We start from the raw sequence: 19,881 nt of genomic DNA, 5'->3' as shown, positions 1-19,881 counted from the left end.
TTAATAAATTTGTTGCAAATATGTTTGCTGCCAAAAGAAAAAAAAACAAAGAATAAGTTTTATTTATTACTGATCGTAATCAGCAAAACACAAAGCTATTACATATTATCTCTCTCTCTCTCTCTCTCTCTCTCTCTCTCTCTCTGTATATATATATATATATATATATATATATATATATATATATATATATACACACATCTTCAACCTTTCCCTCTCTCTGTCTGTAGTCCCAGCCTGCTTCAAAATGGCCACCGTCGTCCCTGTACCCAAATCCTCCACCATCTCCTCATTGAACGACTGGCGACCTGTAGCCCTGACCCCCATCGTAAGCAAATGCTTCGAGAAGCTGGTCAGGGACTTCATCTGCTCTGCACTACCTGACTCACTGGACCCTCTACAGTTCGCATACCGCCACAACAGGTCCACTGATGATGCCATAGCCCTGACACTACATACTGCCCTGTCACACCTGGAGAAGAGAGACACGTATGTGAGAATGCTGTTTGTAGATTACAGCTCAGCATTCAATACCATCGTTCCCTCGAAGCTGGACAGGAAACTGCAGGATCTAGGACTGAGCAGCTCCCTCTGCAGCTGGATCCTTAGCTTCCTGTCTATTTTTTTTTTTTTTCTGACAGACGCCAAGTGGTCAGACTGGGCAGCATCACCTCATCCCCCATCACACTGAACACTGGTGCTCCACAGGGGTGTGTACTGAGCCCTCTCCTATACTCACTCTACACCTACGACTGCACAGCCACTAACAACTCCAACATCATTGTGAAGTTTGCGGACGACACTACAGTGGCGGGTCTTATCACCAATGGTGATGAGAGGGCTTACAGGGAGGAGGTCAGCACCCTGACCCACTGGTGTCAAGACAACCATCTCACCCTCAACGTCGCAAAGACAAAGGAGTTGATAGTGGACTTCCGGAGGTGCAGAGAAGTACACACCCCCATCACCATCAACGGCGCTGCTGTGGAGAGAGTGAGCAGCTTCCGGTTCCTTGGTGTACATCTGGCTGAGGATCTTACGTGGTCAGTACACACAAACAAAACAGTGAAGAAGGCGCAGCAGCGCCTCTCCTTTCTCAGGAGACTGAAAAGATTCGGCATGAGCCCCCGCATCCTCAGGACCTTCTATCACTGTGCCATTGAGAGCATCCTCACTGGATGCATCACCACCTGGTATGGCAACAGCACCGCCTACAACTGCAAAGCTCTCCAGCGAGTAGTGCGGTGCTCTGAACGGATAATTGGAGGTGAGCTTCCCTCCCTCCAAGACATCTACAGGAAGCGGTGCCTGAGGAAAGCGGGGAGGATCATCAAGGACTCCAGTCACCCCAGCCATAAACTGTTCAGACTACTTCCATCAGGAAGGAGGTTCTGCAGCATCCAGTCCCGTACCAGCAGACTGAGAGACAGCTTCTTCCACCAGGCCATCAGACTGCTGAACACGTCATAGACACCTCACCTTCACTACTGGAACTTTAACATTATGCACTCCATACTGTACAGTGATGCCACTGTTTTGCACATGTCCCAACTCTGTATATTTTATATATTTTATTTATTGTTTACTCTATTTAATTTGTAAAATATGTGTACACACACACACACACACACACGTAGAAAAATATTTAGTATACACATCCAGAAATGCATATACTATTATATATTGTACATATATTTATTAGTTTCAGATGTAGCCATTCTTGTATTTTGCTTGTTTACATTATTGTATTTTGCACAACTCTGTTGCTTGTGAAGCTCGCACACAAGAATTTCACTCACATGTACTGTACCAATGTACCTGCACATGTGATGTGACAATAAAAGTGATTTGATTTGATTTGATTTGATATATATAAACCACTAGACCCTCCTACTGTCTGTGTACAGGGGTCCGAGGGATCCTCCAGGAACCTATTTTCTGAATAACCTGTTCCAGGGCAGGCTAGATTCACAGCATAAATTAGCATGGTGATTTACCAGAGTAACAAGTAAAACACCTTAATAATACAGAAAATACAGAGTTAGCCCTGAAGCTTCCTGGATAAGCTAAAATCCAGCTTTGTAGTATAGACCTCTGGCCCTTGTGTACTGAGATAGCAATTAGTGAAGCTGGTTCCTTTGCCCTTTGCGCTATTGTTCCTGTGAAAATACTTACCCAGTTGTCTTGTGCGCAGATTTTCTAGAGACTGGTGAGCTGAACTCAGTGCTGGTGAGATTCATTCTGAGGAAAGGAACTTTGGATTTGCCTGTTGATCTAGAACCCTGGACTTCACTAATGGAGACCTGTTCCCTGAGTATTGAACCCCATGAAATTTTTAGACTGGAGTCCTGTGTTTGAGTCTAACCCACCTTAGTGTTTATGACAGAGGCTCAAGACTGCCATGAACCTAAAACTACTGGAACACCAGACTCATACGCAGGTTTTACATCGCCTGCTTTGAGGAAAAAGGGAAAAACCTATTAAAAATGCTCTCATTAAAAGTCAATTGAAATGATGATGAAACAAAAGCAAAGCTTAATTCATAATTCATAGCATAAATTGTCTTTATTGGGGAGGTACATAAAAGTGGATATTTCAAGCCAAAGAAAACTTTCTGTATTTGTTCTGGCTAAAGACACTTTCAGAAGGCATGTGATAAGTGTAATAAATATAATGTTTTTAAAGAATTCTGATTGTTTTACTCTACAATAAAGACTATAGTTCTCTCACAGAAGAAGAGAGGAGGTGTCTGTTGGCAGTCTTTTGTTTTTGCTGAAGTCTGATGGCATTTATTTCATCACACACTGGTAGGATGTTGTGATAAACTGTGCAAAGCGTTGTTTTGTCCTTTTGTGCTCTGAAATGTGCCACAACTTTAGTGGGAGGTGATGGTTCATTACTGGCTGCCACCACTTTACATAGTCTTTATAAATCCAGGCGACTTGTCTTTTGAGAAAAGTGTAGTCCCTTATAGGAGGTTACTTTAAAGAACTGACTGACTGGGGATTAATTGTAAATTATCGTTTCATCAAATGATAAGTGTATTAATCTGGACTTTAAAGATACTTAAATCACTTTTTCCCAGGAGTTAGGACAAACCGTGATAAAATCAATAAGCAATTTTAAAGAGACATTGAATGAGGTGTTTAGATGCAGCTGCTTCTTGATTCAGAACCCTTGGTATGGTTAAAAGTCAAAGAAAGTAGATGCTGTCCCTCAGCACCTATTCTTCATCAGCTAGTGTGTGTATAATGATCGTACTTTGCTGGCTATCCTGCAACTTACAGTGCCTTTTAGATAAAGTCAGAACTCAGAATTTCCAAATTCCCAGTTGGCATTTTTCATCTGGAATTACCTCTCAACTTGGGCACCTTTTGACTCGTCTTGACCCAACTTTTGACTCATCAAAGTAGCCACCTTTGGGAGAAAAACAGCTGACCACACCAATAGAAATCAAATATTCTTCAGAAATTCTTCCCATATGTGTTGCAGAAGTTCCCATAAATGTGTGACACTTGTAGGTTGCTTTGCTTTCACTCTTCTGTCCAGTTCATCCCAAACCAGCTCAATGGGGTTTAAGTCTGGAGACTGTGCTGGCCGCTCCATGTTTTCAAGCTTATCAACTTGGTCTTTTTCCCTGAGATAGGTCTGGCATAGATTGGACTTATGTTTTGTGTCATTATCTTGCTATAGGATGAACCCCTGACCAACTAGATGCATACCAGAGGTTATTGCATGGCGCTGCAGAATGCTGTAGTAGCCGTTTTGGTTCACTCTGTACAAGTCACCGACCCTGGATATAGCACGCTTCCTCCTCCATGTTTGATAGTTGATGCCCCACACTGTGTGAACCAACCATAAGGTCAACTTCTCTTGTTTTACCCTTACTACTTGCAAGATGGTGCCAGTGAGGATGGTTCCTCTCACTTCACTACAGTATAAGTATTTCCTTAAAGGTAGAATATAAACATTTGTTCCTTTCTGTAAAAAAAAAAACCCCAAAAACAAACAGTAATCCAAAAATCGTGTGTTAAATTTTGATTCCCAAATATCTTCAGGTGTAAGTATTTGTACGTAAATATAATTATAAATATAATAATAATTTTAAATATAATGACAATATACATATTCATTCTATATATATATATTACATGCAGTGTTGGTCAAGTTACTTGAAAAAAGTAATCAGTAACTAATTACTGATTACTCCCCCCAAAAAGTAATCCCGTTACTTTACTGATTACTTATTTTCAAAAGTAATTAATTACTTAGTTACTTAGTTACTTAGTTACTTTTTAAAAACACGATTTACAACCTGAAGAGGTGATAAAGTGATAGATCTTTCAGCCCAATTCTACTTTTTCTACATAATCCATCATACAAAATGTAATCAAATGGAAAAGTCTCTTTTTTTTAACTTGTTTTATCAGTTTTAATCTTTTAACTTTATGCATCAAGCAAAACATTTAATTATATGCAACATTCTCTGACTTGAATAAATTAGTTTAACATTTAAACCTATTTTCTACACATTCCAGCACATAAAATAAAATATTTTTTGTGTTTTCACTCACTCTTTCAAACAGATGCAAGTAAAACACAGCAGAAAATAAATAAAGTCAAAGACTCAGCGGTCCTTTTGCTCTATTTTCACCTGTAAAGCAGGAGCAGGGTAGGCGGAGGGTTACCCTGGTGTAGGTGTGCTGCGGTCAGTTGAAGAATCCGCGCGAGTGTCTCTGTGAGTTTCCCATCACGTCGTAGCTACTCGGTGCTTGCTCGGAAGTTTAGGGGTTTTTTTCGCTGTAAAAAGAAGTTTTCTTCCCACGCACGATGGACGCTAATGTTTTTGTCACTTTTTATGGAATCAAACTCAAAGTAAGGTCAGTACTTCCACACTTTAAACGCTGCACGCTCATACTCTCTCCCGCACTCGATATATTATCCATTGTTGATCTGCACACAGCTGCTGTCACCAACGTCGCACTTGCTTACGTCACTGTCATGAGACATTCTCGCAAAAAAAATCACGGTTTTAGTAACGCAGTAACGCAGCGTTCCTACGGGAAAGTAACGGTAATCTAATTACCGATTTTGCAATAGTAATCCCTTACTTTACTCGTTACTTGAAAAAAGTAATCAGATTACAGTAACGCGTTACAAGTAACGCGTTACTGCCCATCTCTGATTACATGCATTCTAAATGACACAGTCTACTGTGCTAATTATTTATTTTCAGTTGCAAATAACCAGCTAGTGTTATACGCACAGCTTAGTGGGCATAAAACCATCATATTGCAAAAGTGATTTGATATACAGCAAAAGCAAGTGTCCGGTTTGGATAACACATGGTCTCAGGTTTTGCGTCCATTTGATGCACTGATTGAATCCCTCACCCACTTCCATCTGTGTTACTCTCTTTGTGCTCCCAACTTTAGTCGACCGTTATTAAGGGCAAAGTCTGACCATTTCCCATAGGGAGCCAAAGAAAAACCCTGTAATTCATATTCCTAGCACAGACATGTATCCATCAATCATTTTATTTAATTCTGGCTAGGGCTCAAGAGAAGATATTCTCTTTCTGTCCTCCTATATGTATTGAAGAGATGTGTCTTAGAACAAAAGGAGAGGAGTGCCGATAAATCCCCCAAGACTGAACAACATAAAGCTGTGTGAAGAAAATGGATCTGGAAACAAGGGCACTTTAAAAGCTCCCTGACTTAATTTGGAGTGAATTAAAAATCAAGATATGAGACTTTTTTTAAAAAAGTAAATACAAAGTGACATAGCAGTAATGTTCAAGTACATAATAGTTGTAAGGAGGGATCAGGGAATGAAAAGGGAATGAAAAGAATAATGAATCCAATGGCATGGTATCAAGATTATTCAAGATTATTTTGTGGTCTAACACAATGACAGACAGAGAAGGCATGCTGTGCAAGCACTTTTTAATTCATTCATCTTTTTCATTCATCATTAATTCATCAAGTACAAAGAACTTTAAAAATGTAATCCCGTTTGGAAGAAGAACTGAATTTACAGAAAGTTGATCATCTCCCAGGCTGATTTCTTGTCCATAGCAACCGTGTATACAACTAATGTAGTATAGACCTGCCATAACAAATTAACGCTATATTTTTTTTAGAAACCAAGTAAAAATAATAATACTTGTGGGACACTCTGCTTAAGCCTTTGGTAACATTAAGCATATTTAAAAAAAGATGACATGGAAATATAGAATAGAAAACAAACACAAAGTTCTTGTAGAAGTAAGCCTCATCACATCAACAGAACATATATGTCAAATATATCAATACAGACTACATGAACAGTTAACTGGAAAAAGAGCTGATATATAGTACAAAAAACTGACTTTGTTCCTGAAATAAGGTTTTAAAAGAAAACTGTCTCTGTCACTATCTTTGCTGTTTATTGTTACTGATTTGAAATGAGGTTTTTTGGAAGGAATAATATCTTGCCTGTATTCCTAATATGTAGTAACAGACCCATGGTGCTAAGCTTTAATGTTAGAGTATTACAGTAGTATTTTGAGATGTGTTAAAAAAAATGTGTGCAAATACTACAAACCAGCACAGGGTTATTATTTGGCAGACTACTTGGTCATTGGGTACAATCACTACCTGGAGTTTCTGCTGGTTGCCAGGCAACTCGAGAGTGATGGCCAGGATGTTGCTTGCTTTGTTCAGTTGGGAGCTTGCCCTCCTTGCTGATTCCAAGAAAACAATATTATTCTCACTATCATTTACAAATACCAATGTTAATGGCCACATGTGAGATTAGTAATGTTGAGGAGATGCTGATTAATTACACCATTATTCGAATACTTCTGGCATGTGATTCTGGTAACCATGTTGTTCTTGTCTTGCTTGACCTAACTGCTGCCTTTGACACCGTAGACCACAATATTCTAATTTCTCGATTACATGATGTAGTGGGTATTGGTTTCACTGCACTTAATTGGTTTGGGTCTTATTTGTCAGATAGAACTGTCTCTGTCATCCTTCTCGGTTACGAATCGTCTTCTGCTCCTCTGTCATGCGGCGTCCCACAGGGCTCAATTTTAGGGCCACTGCTCTTTTCACTGTATCTATTGCCTCTGGGTTCTATCCTTAGAAGGTGTGGGATCTCATTTCATTGTTATGCCGATGACTGCCAAATTTATTTGCCACTAAAACACAAGGATGGCATCTCCATAAAACCTCTCTTGACCTGTCTAGATGACATTAAAGCTTGGTTGGCTCTAAACTTTTTAAATTTTAATGAAAAGAAAACAGAAGTGTTGGTGTTTGGACCCAGTGGTCCCTGTGAGTCCTCCTCTGTTGTTTTAGGATCCCTGGAAGTCTATTTTAAATCTGTTGTTACTGACCTTGGTTTTAAGTTGGACAGTGATTTTAAATTGGACAACCAAATCAGAGCAGTGGTGAAGTCCAGTTTTTATCATTTAAGGCGACTGGCAAGAGTAAAATCTTTTCTTTCGAGGCAGCACCTTGAAACAGTGATCCGTGCTTTTATTTCTTCCCGCCTGGACTACTGTAACTCACTTTATGTGGGGGTCAGTCAGTCATTGCTCTCACGTCTGCAGCTGGTTCAAAATGCGGCTGCACGACTCCTAACAGGAACTCGAAAAAGAGAGCATACCGTATTTTCACGACCATAAGGCGCACTTAAAAGTCTTAGATTTTCTTCAAAAAGTACGGCGCGCCCTATAGCGCAGTGCGCCCTGTGTGTTGTAAGGAGGACGTAGTAGAGAACACCATGAGAACGCTAAACGGTGAAGTGTGGGCGCAACCCTGAAAATGGCAAAGAGACACGCTTATGAAGCACAGTTTAAACTGAAGGCCATCAGCTACGCGGAGGAACATGGAAATCGAGCAGCGGCGAGAGAATTTAAGATTAACGAATCGATGGTTCGCAAATGGAGGAAGCTAGAAAACAAGCTCCGGCAGGTCAAGAAAACGCAGCTGAGTTTCCGCGGACATAAGGCGAGGTGGCCCGAGTTGGAGGAAAGACTCGAGCGGTGGATCATCGAGCAAAGAACAAGCGGGAGAAGCGTTTCGACGGTCACCATTCGGCTAAAAGCAGTTTCACTTTCACTTTTTATGAAACGGTGCCATTTTTCCATCCGGACCAGGACTACGGTAGCGCAGCAACTTCCAGCGGATTATAAGGAAAAGCTGGCCATCTTCCGCTCCTACTGCAGCAAACACATCGGCGACAAAAACATCCAGCCCAGCCACATCACAAACATGGACGAGGTCCCGCTCACTTTTGACATCCCGGTGAGTCACACTGTGGAGAAGAAGGGGACCAGCACGGTAGCGATACGCACAACGGGGCACGAAAAGTCTTCTTTTACTGTTGTGCTTGGCTGCCATGCTAATGGACAGAAACTATGGTGATTTTTAAGAGAAAGACTTTGCCTAAAGAGAAGTTTCCAGCAGGAATCATCATTAAGGCAAATGAAAAGGGCTGGATGGATGAGGAAATGATGAAAGACTGGCTGAGGGAGGTGTATGTAAGGAGACCAGGTGGTTTTTTCCACGCATCACCATTGCTGTTGATCTGTGACTCTATGCGTGCCCATCTCACAGCAGATGTGAAAAAACTTGTGAAGCAAATGAACTGTGAGCTTGCTGTCATTCCGGGAGGCCTGACAAAGGATCTCCAACGGCTGGACATCGGTGTGAACCGCCCGTTCAAAGTAAGGCTGCGAGCGGCCTGGGAGCGATGGATGACCGATGGAGACCACAGTTTCACCAAGAGGCAGCGCCGGGCGAGTTACGCCACAATTTGCCAATGGATTGTAGATGCTTGGGCTAACATGTCTGCTGGCACTGTTGTTCGAGCTTTCGCAAAAGCCGGCATCATTTCCGAGGAGCCGCACGGAAAGTGACTCTGACAGTGAAGAAAGTGAACCTGGCATGTTTGATGGAGATTTAAGATAAGATAAGATAAGATAACCTTTATTAGTCCCACACGTGGGAAATTTGTTTTGTCACAGCAGGAAGTGGACAGTGCAAAAGTTATGAGGCAAAAATTAGAATACAATAAGAATAAATACAGTACACAACTGTACAGAATAGAATAAAATAAAATACTATATACAGTAGAATAAAATAAAATAAATATACAATAAGATAAAAATAGAATACAAATACAAATACTATATACAACTGAGTAAAAATACAACGATGACAGAAAGGATTATTGCACTTAGTATTATTGCATATGTATGGATGTGTGTGCTTGATCAGTTAAAGTCTTTATTATGGAGTCTGACAGCAGTGGGGAGGAAAGACCTGCGAAATCTCTCCGTCCCACACCGTGGGTGCCGCAGTCTCCCACTGAAGGAGCTGCTCAGTGCTGTCACAGTCTGCTGCATGGGGTGGGAGATGTTGTCCATCAGGGATGACAGCTTAGCCGCCGTTCTCCTGTCACTCACCACCTCCACTGGGTCCAGAGGGCATCCTAGAACAGAGCTGGCCCTTCGGATCACCCTGTTCAGTCTCTTCCTGTCCCCAGCAGAGATGCTGCCGCCCCAGCAGACCACGCCATAAAAGATAGCAGAAGCCACAACAGAGTCATAGAATTTCTTCAGGAGTGGGCCCTCCACTCCAAACGACCTGAGTCTCCGCAGCAGGTACAGCCTGCTCTGCCCTTTCCTGTAGAGGGCGTCTGAGTTATGAGTCCAGTCCAGTCTATTGTTCAGATGAACACCAAGGTACCTGTAGCTGTCCACAGCGCAGCTGTTCAATTCAGACAGAGGATGAGGACTTCGATGGGTTTGATTGATGATAAAAATGTGAGTACCAAACTCAGTTTTGCTCCTGCTTTATTTTTAAATACGCACACTTGTATGCTTGTGTGTTGTTGATGATGACGATTACTGGTAATAAAAATGTGAGTAAGGTACCGAACTCAGGTTTGCTCCCGCTTTATTTTTAAATACGCATACGGTACTTGTATGCGCCCTATGATCCAGTGCGCCTTATGTGTGTGTTAAATACAGTAATGGCACACATAACTGAGACTGCGCCTTTTAGTACAGTGCGTCTTATGGTCGTGAAAATACGGTATAACCCCCGTGCTAGCCTCTCTGCACTGGCTGCCTGTGTCTTTTAGAGTTAATTTTAAAATTCTTATGTTTGTTTTTAAATGCCTTCACAGTCTTGCCCCGCCTTACCTCTCCAAGCTTCTTCATCCCCACATACCCTGTCAGTCTCTCAGGTCAGCTGACCAGCTGCTCCTGGAGGTACCGAGATCCAGGAGGAAGCTCAGAGGGGACAGGGCCTTCTCTATTGTGGCTCCAAAATTATGGAATAATTTGCCCATGGATGTTAGAGAGGCCCCTTCACTGTCCACTTTTAAATCACGTCTTAAAACCCACTTTTATTCCTTGGCTTTTAACCTCAGTGAGACTTAGTTTCTCTTTTAATTGAAGTAGTTATTTAATTAATGATTTCACTCTTCTTTTATTTGTGTTTTATTTATATCTCGTGTAATTTTATTTTACGGTTCCAATGTACAGCACTTTGTGTCAGCTGTGGTTGTTTTAAAGTGCTTTATAAATAAAGTTGATGATGAAAGCTGATGATGACTAAAAGCTAGGATGTTTAATTCCTTATATACAGAAATGTATGCAATTGTATTTATATATATTTAAATTGAATAAGGAGAACATCATGGAAGAGTGTTCCTTGACTGGAAGGATGAATAAAATGTAATAAATATATATGCCACATACTTCAGCTTCCAAAACTTAAATTACCTGCTGGCCTATGTCTTGGTCAGGAGACTTGAGGATCACAGTTCCATGGAGAAAAAGCATAATATAAACTTTTGGCCTTTATTTGATAGAGACAATGTAGGTAGACAGGAAAGCTGGGAGAGAGAGGGGAAAACATGCAGCAGACTCAAACCTGGGACTATTGCTCTCCGGTCATACAGCACATGGTCACCTGCTCATCCATTGCGCTAAACCAACACCCCAGGCAAGTGTTTTTAATAAGTAGTGACAGGTAATAGTGATGATAACTGTGCGATAGGAGAAGGATCGTTGAGTGCGAGAGGAACTGACCTGAAAAATAGGATCATGGCCAAGCTTGAAAACTGGATCCCCCGTAGCCGGTTACCAAGATTACGTGAAGTACCCTCATAAGGTCTGCTAGATGATGTTAATGCAGCACTACGGACGATACCTACAACCACGATTACCGACACTAACAAGCTGATCTACAATACGGCAGCAGTGATCAGTGAGATGCTTGGCTACAAATTGAACAGCGACAAGGGGCAGTACCCTCCATGGAGAAGGAGGCTAGAGGGCAAGATCAAAGTAGCACGGAGGGAGGTTAGCCAACTAACGGAGTTGCAGAAAGGTGCGACAAATAAGGTGCCTAAGAAATACAGCAAGCTGTCCATACCTGAGGCCTTGGAAACTGCCAAGCAAAGACTCACAGCCTTGGCCAGCCGCTTGAGGAGGTACACCAGAGAGATAGAAGGCAGGAGAATAAACCAGCTGTTCTCCACAGAACCAGCAAAGGTGTACTCTCAGTGGCAAGGGAACAATAAGAGAACAGCACCACCAAGGCTGGAGACGGAGCAATACTGGAAGAGCATATGGGAGAAGGATGCAACCCATAACGGCAATGCTCAGTGGCTAGAGGATCTGAGGGCAGACCACAGCGACCTCCCTGAACAGGGTCCAGTAACCATCACAGTGGCAGATATCCAAGAAAGGGTCTCCAGTATGAAGAGTTGGACAGCACCATGGCCCGACATGGTTCACGCCTACTGGATGAAGAAGCTGACTGCACTCCACGAGCGTCTGGCAGCACAAATGAACCAGCTGCTAGTTAACGAGAGACACCTGGAATGGCTAACTGAAGGCCGGACGGTCCTGATCCCCAAGGACCCCAAGAAGGGACCGGTCCCCTCCAACTACCGACCAATAACCTGCCTCAGTACTACATGGAAGCTCCTGTCAGGCATCATATCGGCTAAGATGAACAGGCACATGGATCAATACATGAGCGGGACACAGAAAGGAATTGGCAAGAATACCAGAGGTGCAAAACACCAGCTACTGGTAGACAGAACAATCAGCCAAGACTGCAAGACCAGACTGACCAACCTGTGCACTGCCTGGATTAATTACAAGAAGGCCTATGACTCAATGCCCCACAGCTGGATACTGGAATGCCTAGAATTGTACAAGATCAATGGGACCCTAAGAGCCTTCATCAGGAACTCAATGGGGATGTGGCGTACAACACTAGAGGCCAACTCCAAGCCCATAGCACAAGTCACCATCAAGTGCGGGATCTACCAACACTGTAAAACCCAATAAGTTAATTTTACTCAAAACTTTTGGTGAAACTGATTACATAAAATATTTTAAGTAACTAAAACTTAAAAATAAAAGTTAAATAAACACACTTTATTTATTAGCTTTAGATAAATATTTTTAAGTACCATTGATAAATGTTTTTATGTTATATCCACATTTTTGGTTTAGTACTCTCTACTTGATATTTTGAGTTTCAAGTACAAATCTAGCTCAAGTAACTTTAAGGAATTAATTTTTAGTTTCAAAATGTTAACCATTTTAAGCTAATACAACTCAAAAATTTTAAATACAAATGCTTGTAATATCCAAATCTACTGTGTTTTGAATTTGATTTAAAAAAAAAAAGTGCCCAAAATAATTACACTTGTAAAAACATAAGACAGAAAATATAAATTCAAGTTACAGATTTATTGAGTTACTTTGACACAAAAAGCCCAAAGACATAAATCCACCACATTTTATAGGGAATAATGTCAGAAATTTTGGCACAAGGTTACAATATTAGAAATAAAGAATTTCACAACATGTTTTAAGAGTATTCAAATTTGATTAACACATGAGTATGGCCTTTTTATTAAAAAAACAAACAAAAGGAAAAGAAAATCCTGCATTATTAGGTGGGAAAACCGAATGAAAGTAATAGTATAGTGCAGCTAATACACTGAAATATAATTGGTAACCTTTTTAATATGCCAGTACTGTGGTTATGCAAAATGCACATTTGTAGAGTGCAATCACAGTCTCAACAACAAAGCAATAAAATTTTAAATAGAAAAATACTTCTTTAGAGACATAAACAAAGTGTTATAAACCTCCTTAGCGCCTTATGTCAGTTATGAGTAGTTCAGGAGGAACGTTCCTTAAGTGACATTCAAGATCCCACCTAGAAGCCAGAAATGAGATTGTCCTTCATTTTCTCTATAGATTTACAGTTATCTGACTAAAAACACAATCAAAATCAACTAAAACACAAGTGATGATGGGGGGAAAAAAATAAATAAAAATAATAAAATCACCCCTTTTACTTTGGATGTGGCTTTTAGATAATGAAGTATGAAACAGAGTCTGCAAAGATTTCTTTATTCTATTCTCTCTTTTTATAAAAAACTTATCCAGACTTGGAAACATGATAAACTGAATTACTTGCTTTAACAGGCACTTGAGGGCTGTGTAGGAATCCTGGACATTATTCTGCTGCCAAAAGATCATTTTTAAGACTCAGCACTTTGGGCTTCAACTTCCCACCCTTCAGACCCATCAAAACTTTCTGAATAAAGTCAAAAATGTTGGCCAAACATTTTGGGTAGCTTAGGTGCAGGACGTCAGTCAGTCCAAATATTACTAGAAATGCATCAGCCAGGGTGGTGAAAACAATGATCATGTTACCCTCGACCAAAACTGCAGTCTTCTCAGGGCAGAAGAATGTTGCATCGCTGGAATTGGCTCTGATCAGGAGGAGTCCAAGTGGCACTTCACCAATATCTGGTCTATCAGAATGCATCATCTACAGAAAACAAAATTACTACATGTTAGTGCATTCCTATTTCTCTTAGTTTCATCTATACAAGTCACATTTCTGGATTATTACTAGCTCAGAAATCAATTGTTTGAACAACAAAAAAGCCACAACACACCAAGATTTGAGAAAACAAACTGACAAAAATAGTACTTTTAGTAAAGCAAAGTCATACCTCTTCGTAGCAATAACAACAGAAAGTCAATAGGAGTTATATATTTTTTTCATTTGTACAGTGATGTATGGTTGGGCTAGGAACATTATAGAAGGTCTACGCACATTAAAAACATGTAGTGTTTCCATTATGTGACATGGACACTGTTGTAGACAGATCCAAGCATGGGGATGCTTCTCAAACTCTCAAAGTGTCATAATGTTTTGAGAAATCTAAACAAGGATGCTACTAAGATATTGTTCACAACTTTGTCCAAAACTTACATCCCATGTTTTGATGAAGGTAGAGGTGTCTTCGTACAAATAGGCAGAGAGGGCATGAAGCACACCAGCACTTTGGGCATGGATATCAGCTTGTTCCTACATCACAAGAAAATTTTTATTTTAAATTATTGGCTAACCTAGTCAAGAATGGTAATTAAAATTGAAAAATTGATCAAATCAAATGAAGCTCAAAAAACAAGACAAAAACTCACTAACCTGGAGATTATAGCTTCTGAAGAGCTGAGACAGGACATCAGACACGTTCCCTGTGCAAACAGCTTTCTTTCTGAATAAGCTCTGGAGCCGGGGAGCATGTTGGTCCAGCACAGCATAAAAGTGGTTCTTCAGGTGGAGGTTTGTAATCCTGTGGAATTCTGCACAGATCTGAACACACAGGATACATTTGTGTTTACAAGTTTCAATTAGTCTATAAATCTTTGCAAAATACATCAAAATCCTTACACTCCAAAGGCATAATTTGTTCAGACAGGCCAGATAACAGGGGTTGATATAAAATACATCTTGTTAGATACATCTATATACATTCTTACCTGGGACTGGGATTTCAGAGTAGGCCAGCAATCCAGGATCTGACCTACTGGTAGGTCATCATTGATGATCTCTTTGCATTGCAAGGCCAAAGTTGTGAGCATCAGCTTTGTAATCAGGATTCTTTTCACTTTTCTCGACTTCATCTACAATCTGTAGTCTTAGCTGGTCAAGGTAAACAGCATCTTCACCCCTGAAAATTTACTTCTGCCCTGGCATGGACATAACAGTAAAACACAGAAGACAAGACAGACTACACAGAGAACAGAAAAGACACACAACCAAGGAGACACAGATGAAACATAACCAGCCCAGAACTCAACTAAACCTTAACTAATAATAACAACAATACAAGAACTTCACCTCATTTCAATATAACATAAGAAAGCAAAACTACAAAATAAACTCAAAATGCTGGTTCACAGACCCAGCCCCTGACAGATAAAAAACTAAGTCTTTCACTAATGAACACTGGGCATCAGAATAAAATAAAACGAAAAAATAACTGTTTGGTAAATATATTATTGATGGATTCACCCTTAAGCTAACCTAAAATAGACCAGGCACAACAATTTTACAGTTCAGAAGATTCTACATTTCAACTTGGTATACATAACTATTTGCAATGTAAACCAAGTTCTACCGCGTAATTATGTAATGATTATTCACTGCTTTTGTAAGTATGTCCTGTGCCTACAATTTTGCTGCCCCAGTTTTAATATGTACAACTCCAGAGAACTAAACGTAAGTTTTAAGTTCCACTAGTTAGCAAATGGGCTAGCCAATATCAATATCCACGTATGCGCTAAGTGTGAAGCAGCGCAGCAGTGCATATTGATTCAACAATTTAACCACAAGGCAGTTTATAATCTGCAAATCCAGAAATGCCTTCTAAAGACTTCTTTTAAAATAGTAAGAGATTAGAAAAGTTATTAACACATTATTAGTCCCAGGGACTAATAATATGTTATACTAAATATGAGCGTATTAGCATAATTCATGCAAACACTTTGGGGCCAAGCCGACATGGATAAAACGACGCATGCATGTAATTCTTAAATGCCTGCTAGAGTTGTACATTTATGACGATAAAAACCCATATTACAACGGAGAACTATAGTTTCAGAAAAAATAAAACTTACCACAAAGCGCTCCTGAAGATGCCGCGAAGGCGGTAAATGCAGCTAGCCAAGTGCAGCGGGTTAGCTGTTCCAGTTCAAAAGTCCGTAACATACCATAGCATGCCCTCCTTTATCCAGCGTCAAAGGCAATGCCGCAAAAAACCCGTTGACAAATGTTTTTATTTCTGTTCGGATATTAACGTTCCACAAGTTTCTTTCGGGGTAATGAGCGGGCATTCGCACTCGAAGCGAGGAATCCAAGATGGTTGCCAGCACTTCATAAAGAAACAGGTGGCGCACGTAGGTACGTACGTAGGCACGTAAGTGACGTCAGTGTTAAAACTCAAATTATTTGAGCGCAATGCTAGAAACTAATCAATATATTCAAGTACTGATAACTTGAAAAAACAAAATTGTTCAAACTACTCAAAAAAATAAAGGTGTATGAACTTATAACAGGTTTTTAAGTAGTTGGAACTCATTTCATTTATTAAAACTATTACTATTCGGTCTTACAGTGCACTGTAAACCCGAATAAGTTACCAGAACTCAAAAAAATTGAGGCAATCGATTGCCTCAATTTTTTTGAGTTGATCAACTCAAAAGTCAAATTTTTCCAGAACATAAAAGTTTGGATTACATGGTACTTGTATCTTTTGAGAACGGTCAACTCAAATATTTGCAGTTAATATGACTTAAAGTTTCAAGTTTACAAATTCAAAGAAATAAGTTCACAGAACTTATAAAAAATAAGTACACAACCACAACATTTTTATGTTAACAAAACTCAAATGTTTATTAGTTTGTGTTGTCATTATTTTAAGTACACGTTAGTCAAATATGTTGACTACTTGATACTTAAAAACATGTGACCCAAAACTTAAAATTTTTGAGGCAATTGATTGCCTCAATTACACTGAGTATCGGTAACTTAATATGCAAAAGTCATAAACATCTGCCATTGAACAGTATCTTGCCTGCTCCCTTTTAGCACTATGTTGAAATTAAATACATTTTTTTTAAAAAAAATAAATAAATAAATTAAAAATAATTAACAAAAACATTTATAAATTAAAATAAGTAGACCAAAAATTGTTTAGTCAGGAAAACTGTCAGAGTAATGAAAAATAATGCCAAATAATAATAAATAATATCAAAATGTGCTTTTGGCTCTCTGGCTCTCTGGCTTTTGGCTCTCTGGCTAATATCTGAATAATATCTGAATATCTGAATAAGGCAACAGGGCAGCAATTTGAGTGAATTACAATGCTATTTGTTTTACATTAACCAGTATCAAACAGTGAAATTTAGGTCATCTTGCGCAGCCCACAATGTTTTGGAAATAGTATTACGAAAAACATTAAAACACACAAAACATTAGTGTTGCTTTGCATTATGTTAATGAGAACAAAGGCACGTTGTATAGTTTGGACCTATTGGCTGAATGCAATAACGTTTTGAGGCATTATTTAGATAAAAGGAGAGAACTTTGAACTAGCCTTTTATAATGCTTCACCCTGCATCCTTCTTTCAGATGAGTTCCTACATAACCAAGTCATTCTTGAGGGTCTGTAACCTGGGTGACAGTTTACCACTTTCTAGACCAAGTAAAATCTTTTGAGTAAATTCTAAAGTGTTGGTCAGGGCTTTGGGGTAGCTGAGGTGCATAGATCAGTCCAAACATTACCAGGAAGGCTTCACCAAATCTGGGGAGACTGAACACGGCATCACTTTCAATGACGACAGAGATTTTCACAGGTTGGTAGTGAACTGGACTTGTCGTGTCATGGTCACTAATGACAGTGAAGAGGGCCACTTCAACACCATCAAGCTCCAACTCATCAGATTCGTCCTGAATTAATGAAAAAGAGATACTAATCACAATCTAACCCAAGAAATACAACAGACGACATATAATTTCTCATTTTACCAACTCCAATTGAGATCCAATACCTCTTTTACAAGGGAGACCTGAGTCTCACTGTAAGAGGTGAAAAACAGAAGATCCATGTTCTGCACACATAAATCAGCTAATTCACCAGAGAATCAAGTGGTGTGAGATAGACTGAAACTAAGCTAAAGGAAATACACAGGAAAATGTTTTACTAAACATCTTATCACTTTCAACAAAACACCAATTCAGTTCATTCGTAGTGAGGAGACAGAAAAGACCATACATGGAAACCGTATGGGTAGACTAAACAAAGGTAAGTCCAAACAGTGCATCAAAATACATGTTTGTACTTTGATGCACTGTTTATATACACAGTAGTATCTGTTAGATACTTAAGGACACTCACAGTGCAGGTTCTGAAAAATCCAGAGACATCCTCACGCAGACAGACAGGAAGGGCGTGGAGAACGGTAGTGCGCTTGGTGTGGATATCATGGATTTCCTATTTCCAGATAAAAACAGAATTGTATATACTGGTGAGTTTACTGAACAACAACAACAACAACAGTCAAATCAGAACATATGTCCACAAATAACCTGTTCACATCTTTAATACAGTCAGACAAATAGCAAACACAAAGTGGAGTAATAGCAAAATTCAAAAAGCTCATTTAAATCATTGAACCTGTCCAATGTTCCACTGGTTCAACCTATGAAATGTGTAACAATCTATTATTACCTGTTCATTGTGAATTCTTAGAATTTCAGCCAGGGCATCAGCTGTCTTCCCAGTTTTTGATGCCTTCTGTCTGAATAAGGTCATCAGTCGAGGAAGATGGCGGTCAAGTTCAGCGTAGAATGTATTGGGCAGGTTCTGATTTGTAATCCGCTGAAACTCTGCATACAACTACAGCAGAAGGACAATACAGTTCAATTTGAAGAATCTCGCACATCTTTATAAAGCAGCAAAAAGCTGCCACATGAGTAAGAATTACAATTTTCATTTTAAAGAGAGCTGATCCATATTACCTCAGACTCCATTTTTAGAGCAGGCCAGAGGTCCAAGAGCTCCTTCACTCCTTCACAACCCTAACCCTGCACATATAGTTTAAAATATAGCGTTTCTAACAAGAAAACAGCTTGAAAGCACTCTCACTGCAGACAGGCATCTCCGTTGTGTAACTGCAGGGACAACGGGCTTGTTTGGACCCAACTATTCTGAGTCATGAGAGGGGGTTTAAAAATTTAAAGAGATTAAAACACTTTGTTTCATACTAGGCGACCGGGCGCCACCTCTAGAACAAGTAGTATCTAACTTTTTAAACAGCCTGCGACCCTCATTACAACAACTTAATGCTAGCTCTGCAAGCGCAAAGTTTCCTTCGGGGAGAGCAGCAAAGCACATAAAAAACACGGACCCGACATTTCTGCTATTCTTTTCGACACGCACCCAAAATACAACTAAATATTCGTATTTTAACAATAAACTAATATCAACATTGAAAACTTACTGTAAGTCCAGTGATGCTAGTTGCTGCGGTTAGGTCCAACTTTCTCCAGTCGTCCGTGTTGCCTCTTTGGTGCTGTTCCCGCCCATATACAGTGGGGCAAAAAAGTATTTAGTCAGCCACCGATTGTGCAAGTTCCCCCGCCTAAAATGATGACAGAGGTCAGTAATTTGCACCAGAGGTACACTTCAACTGTGAGAGACAGAATGTGAAAAAAAAATCCATGAATCCACATGGTAGGATTTGTAAAGAATTTATTCGTAAATCAGGGTATTTGGTCAATAACAAAAATACAACTCAATACTTTGTAACATAACCTTTGTTGGTAATAACAGAGGTCAAACGTTTACTATAGGTCTTTACCAGGTTTGCACACACAGTAGCTGGTATTTTGGCCCATTCCTCCATGCAGATCTTCTCGAGAGCAGTGATGTTTTGGGGCTGTCGCCGAGCAACACGGACTTTCAACTCCCGCCACAGATTTTCTA

At 39.9% G+C, this 19,881-nt stretch overlaps 2 protein-coding genes across 3 annotated transcripts; both read right to left on the bottom strand.

Annotated features, from left to right (window-relative positions):
- Nucleotides 1-13,553: 13,553 nt before the first annotated feature.
- On the bottom strand, nt 13,554-16,068 carry LOC112429821 (uncharacterized). The gene is made up of 5 exons (XM_076873596.1): nt 16,013-16,068; nt 14,873-15,123; nt 14,538-14,705; nt 14,322-14,417; nt 13,554-13,871 (listed from the first exon to the last, which is right to left on the bottom strand). Exons 2-5 carry the CDS (start codon nt 15,014-15,016, stop codon nt 13,554-13,556), a joined length of 726 nt encoding a protein of 241 aa, XP_076729711.1. The 5' UTR covers nt 15,017-15,123; nt 16,013-16,068.
- A 692-nt stretch (nt 16,069-16,760) lies between these two features.
- Nucleotides 16,761-19,573, bottom strand: LOC112435997 (uncharacterized). 2 transcript variants are annotated; one of them, XM_076874295.1, is made up of 5 exons: nt 19,397-19,573; nt 18,915-18,980; nt 18,625-18,792; nt 18,292-18,387; nt 16,761-17,843 (listed from the first exon to the last, which is right to left on the bottom strand). In XM_076874295.1, exons 2-5 carry the CDS (start codon nt 18,924-18,926, stop codon nt 17,580-17,582), a joined length of 540 nt encoding a protein of 179 aa, XP_076730410.1. In that variant the 5' UTR covers nt 18,927-18,980; nt 19,397-19,573; the 3' UTR covers nt 16,761-17,579. The 2 variants fall into 2 exon arrangements, with proteins under 2 accessions (XP_076730410.1, XP_076730411.1); XM_076874296.1 differs by having other exon boundaries at nt 18,915-19,440.
- Nucleotides 19,574-19,881: the final 308 nt, after the last annotated feature.

This window comes from Maylandia zebra, linkage group LG15, assembly GCF_041146795.1.
Source record: "Maylandia zebra isolate NMK-2024a linkage group LG15, Mzebra_GT3a, whole genome shotgun sequence".
NCBI classification, from domain to species: Eukaryota; Metazoa; Chordata; class Actinopteri; order Cichliformes; family Cichlidae; genus Maylandia; species Maylandia zebra.
Note: the sequence above shows the minus strand (reverse complement) of the source record. Positions and strands in the feature narration are given on the sequence as shown.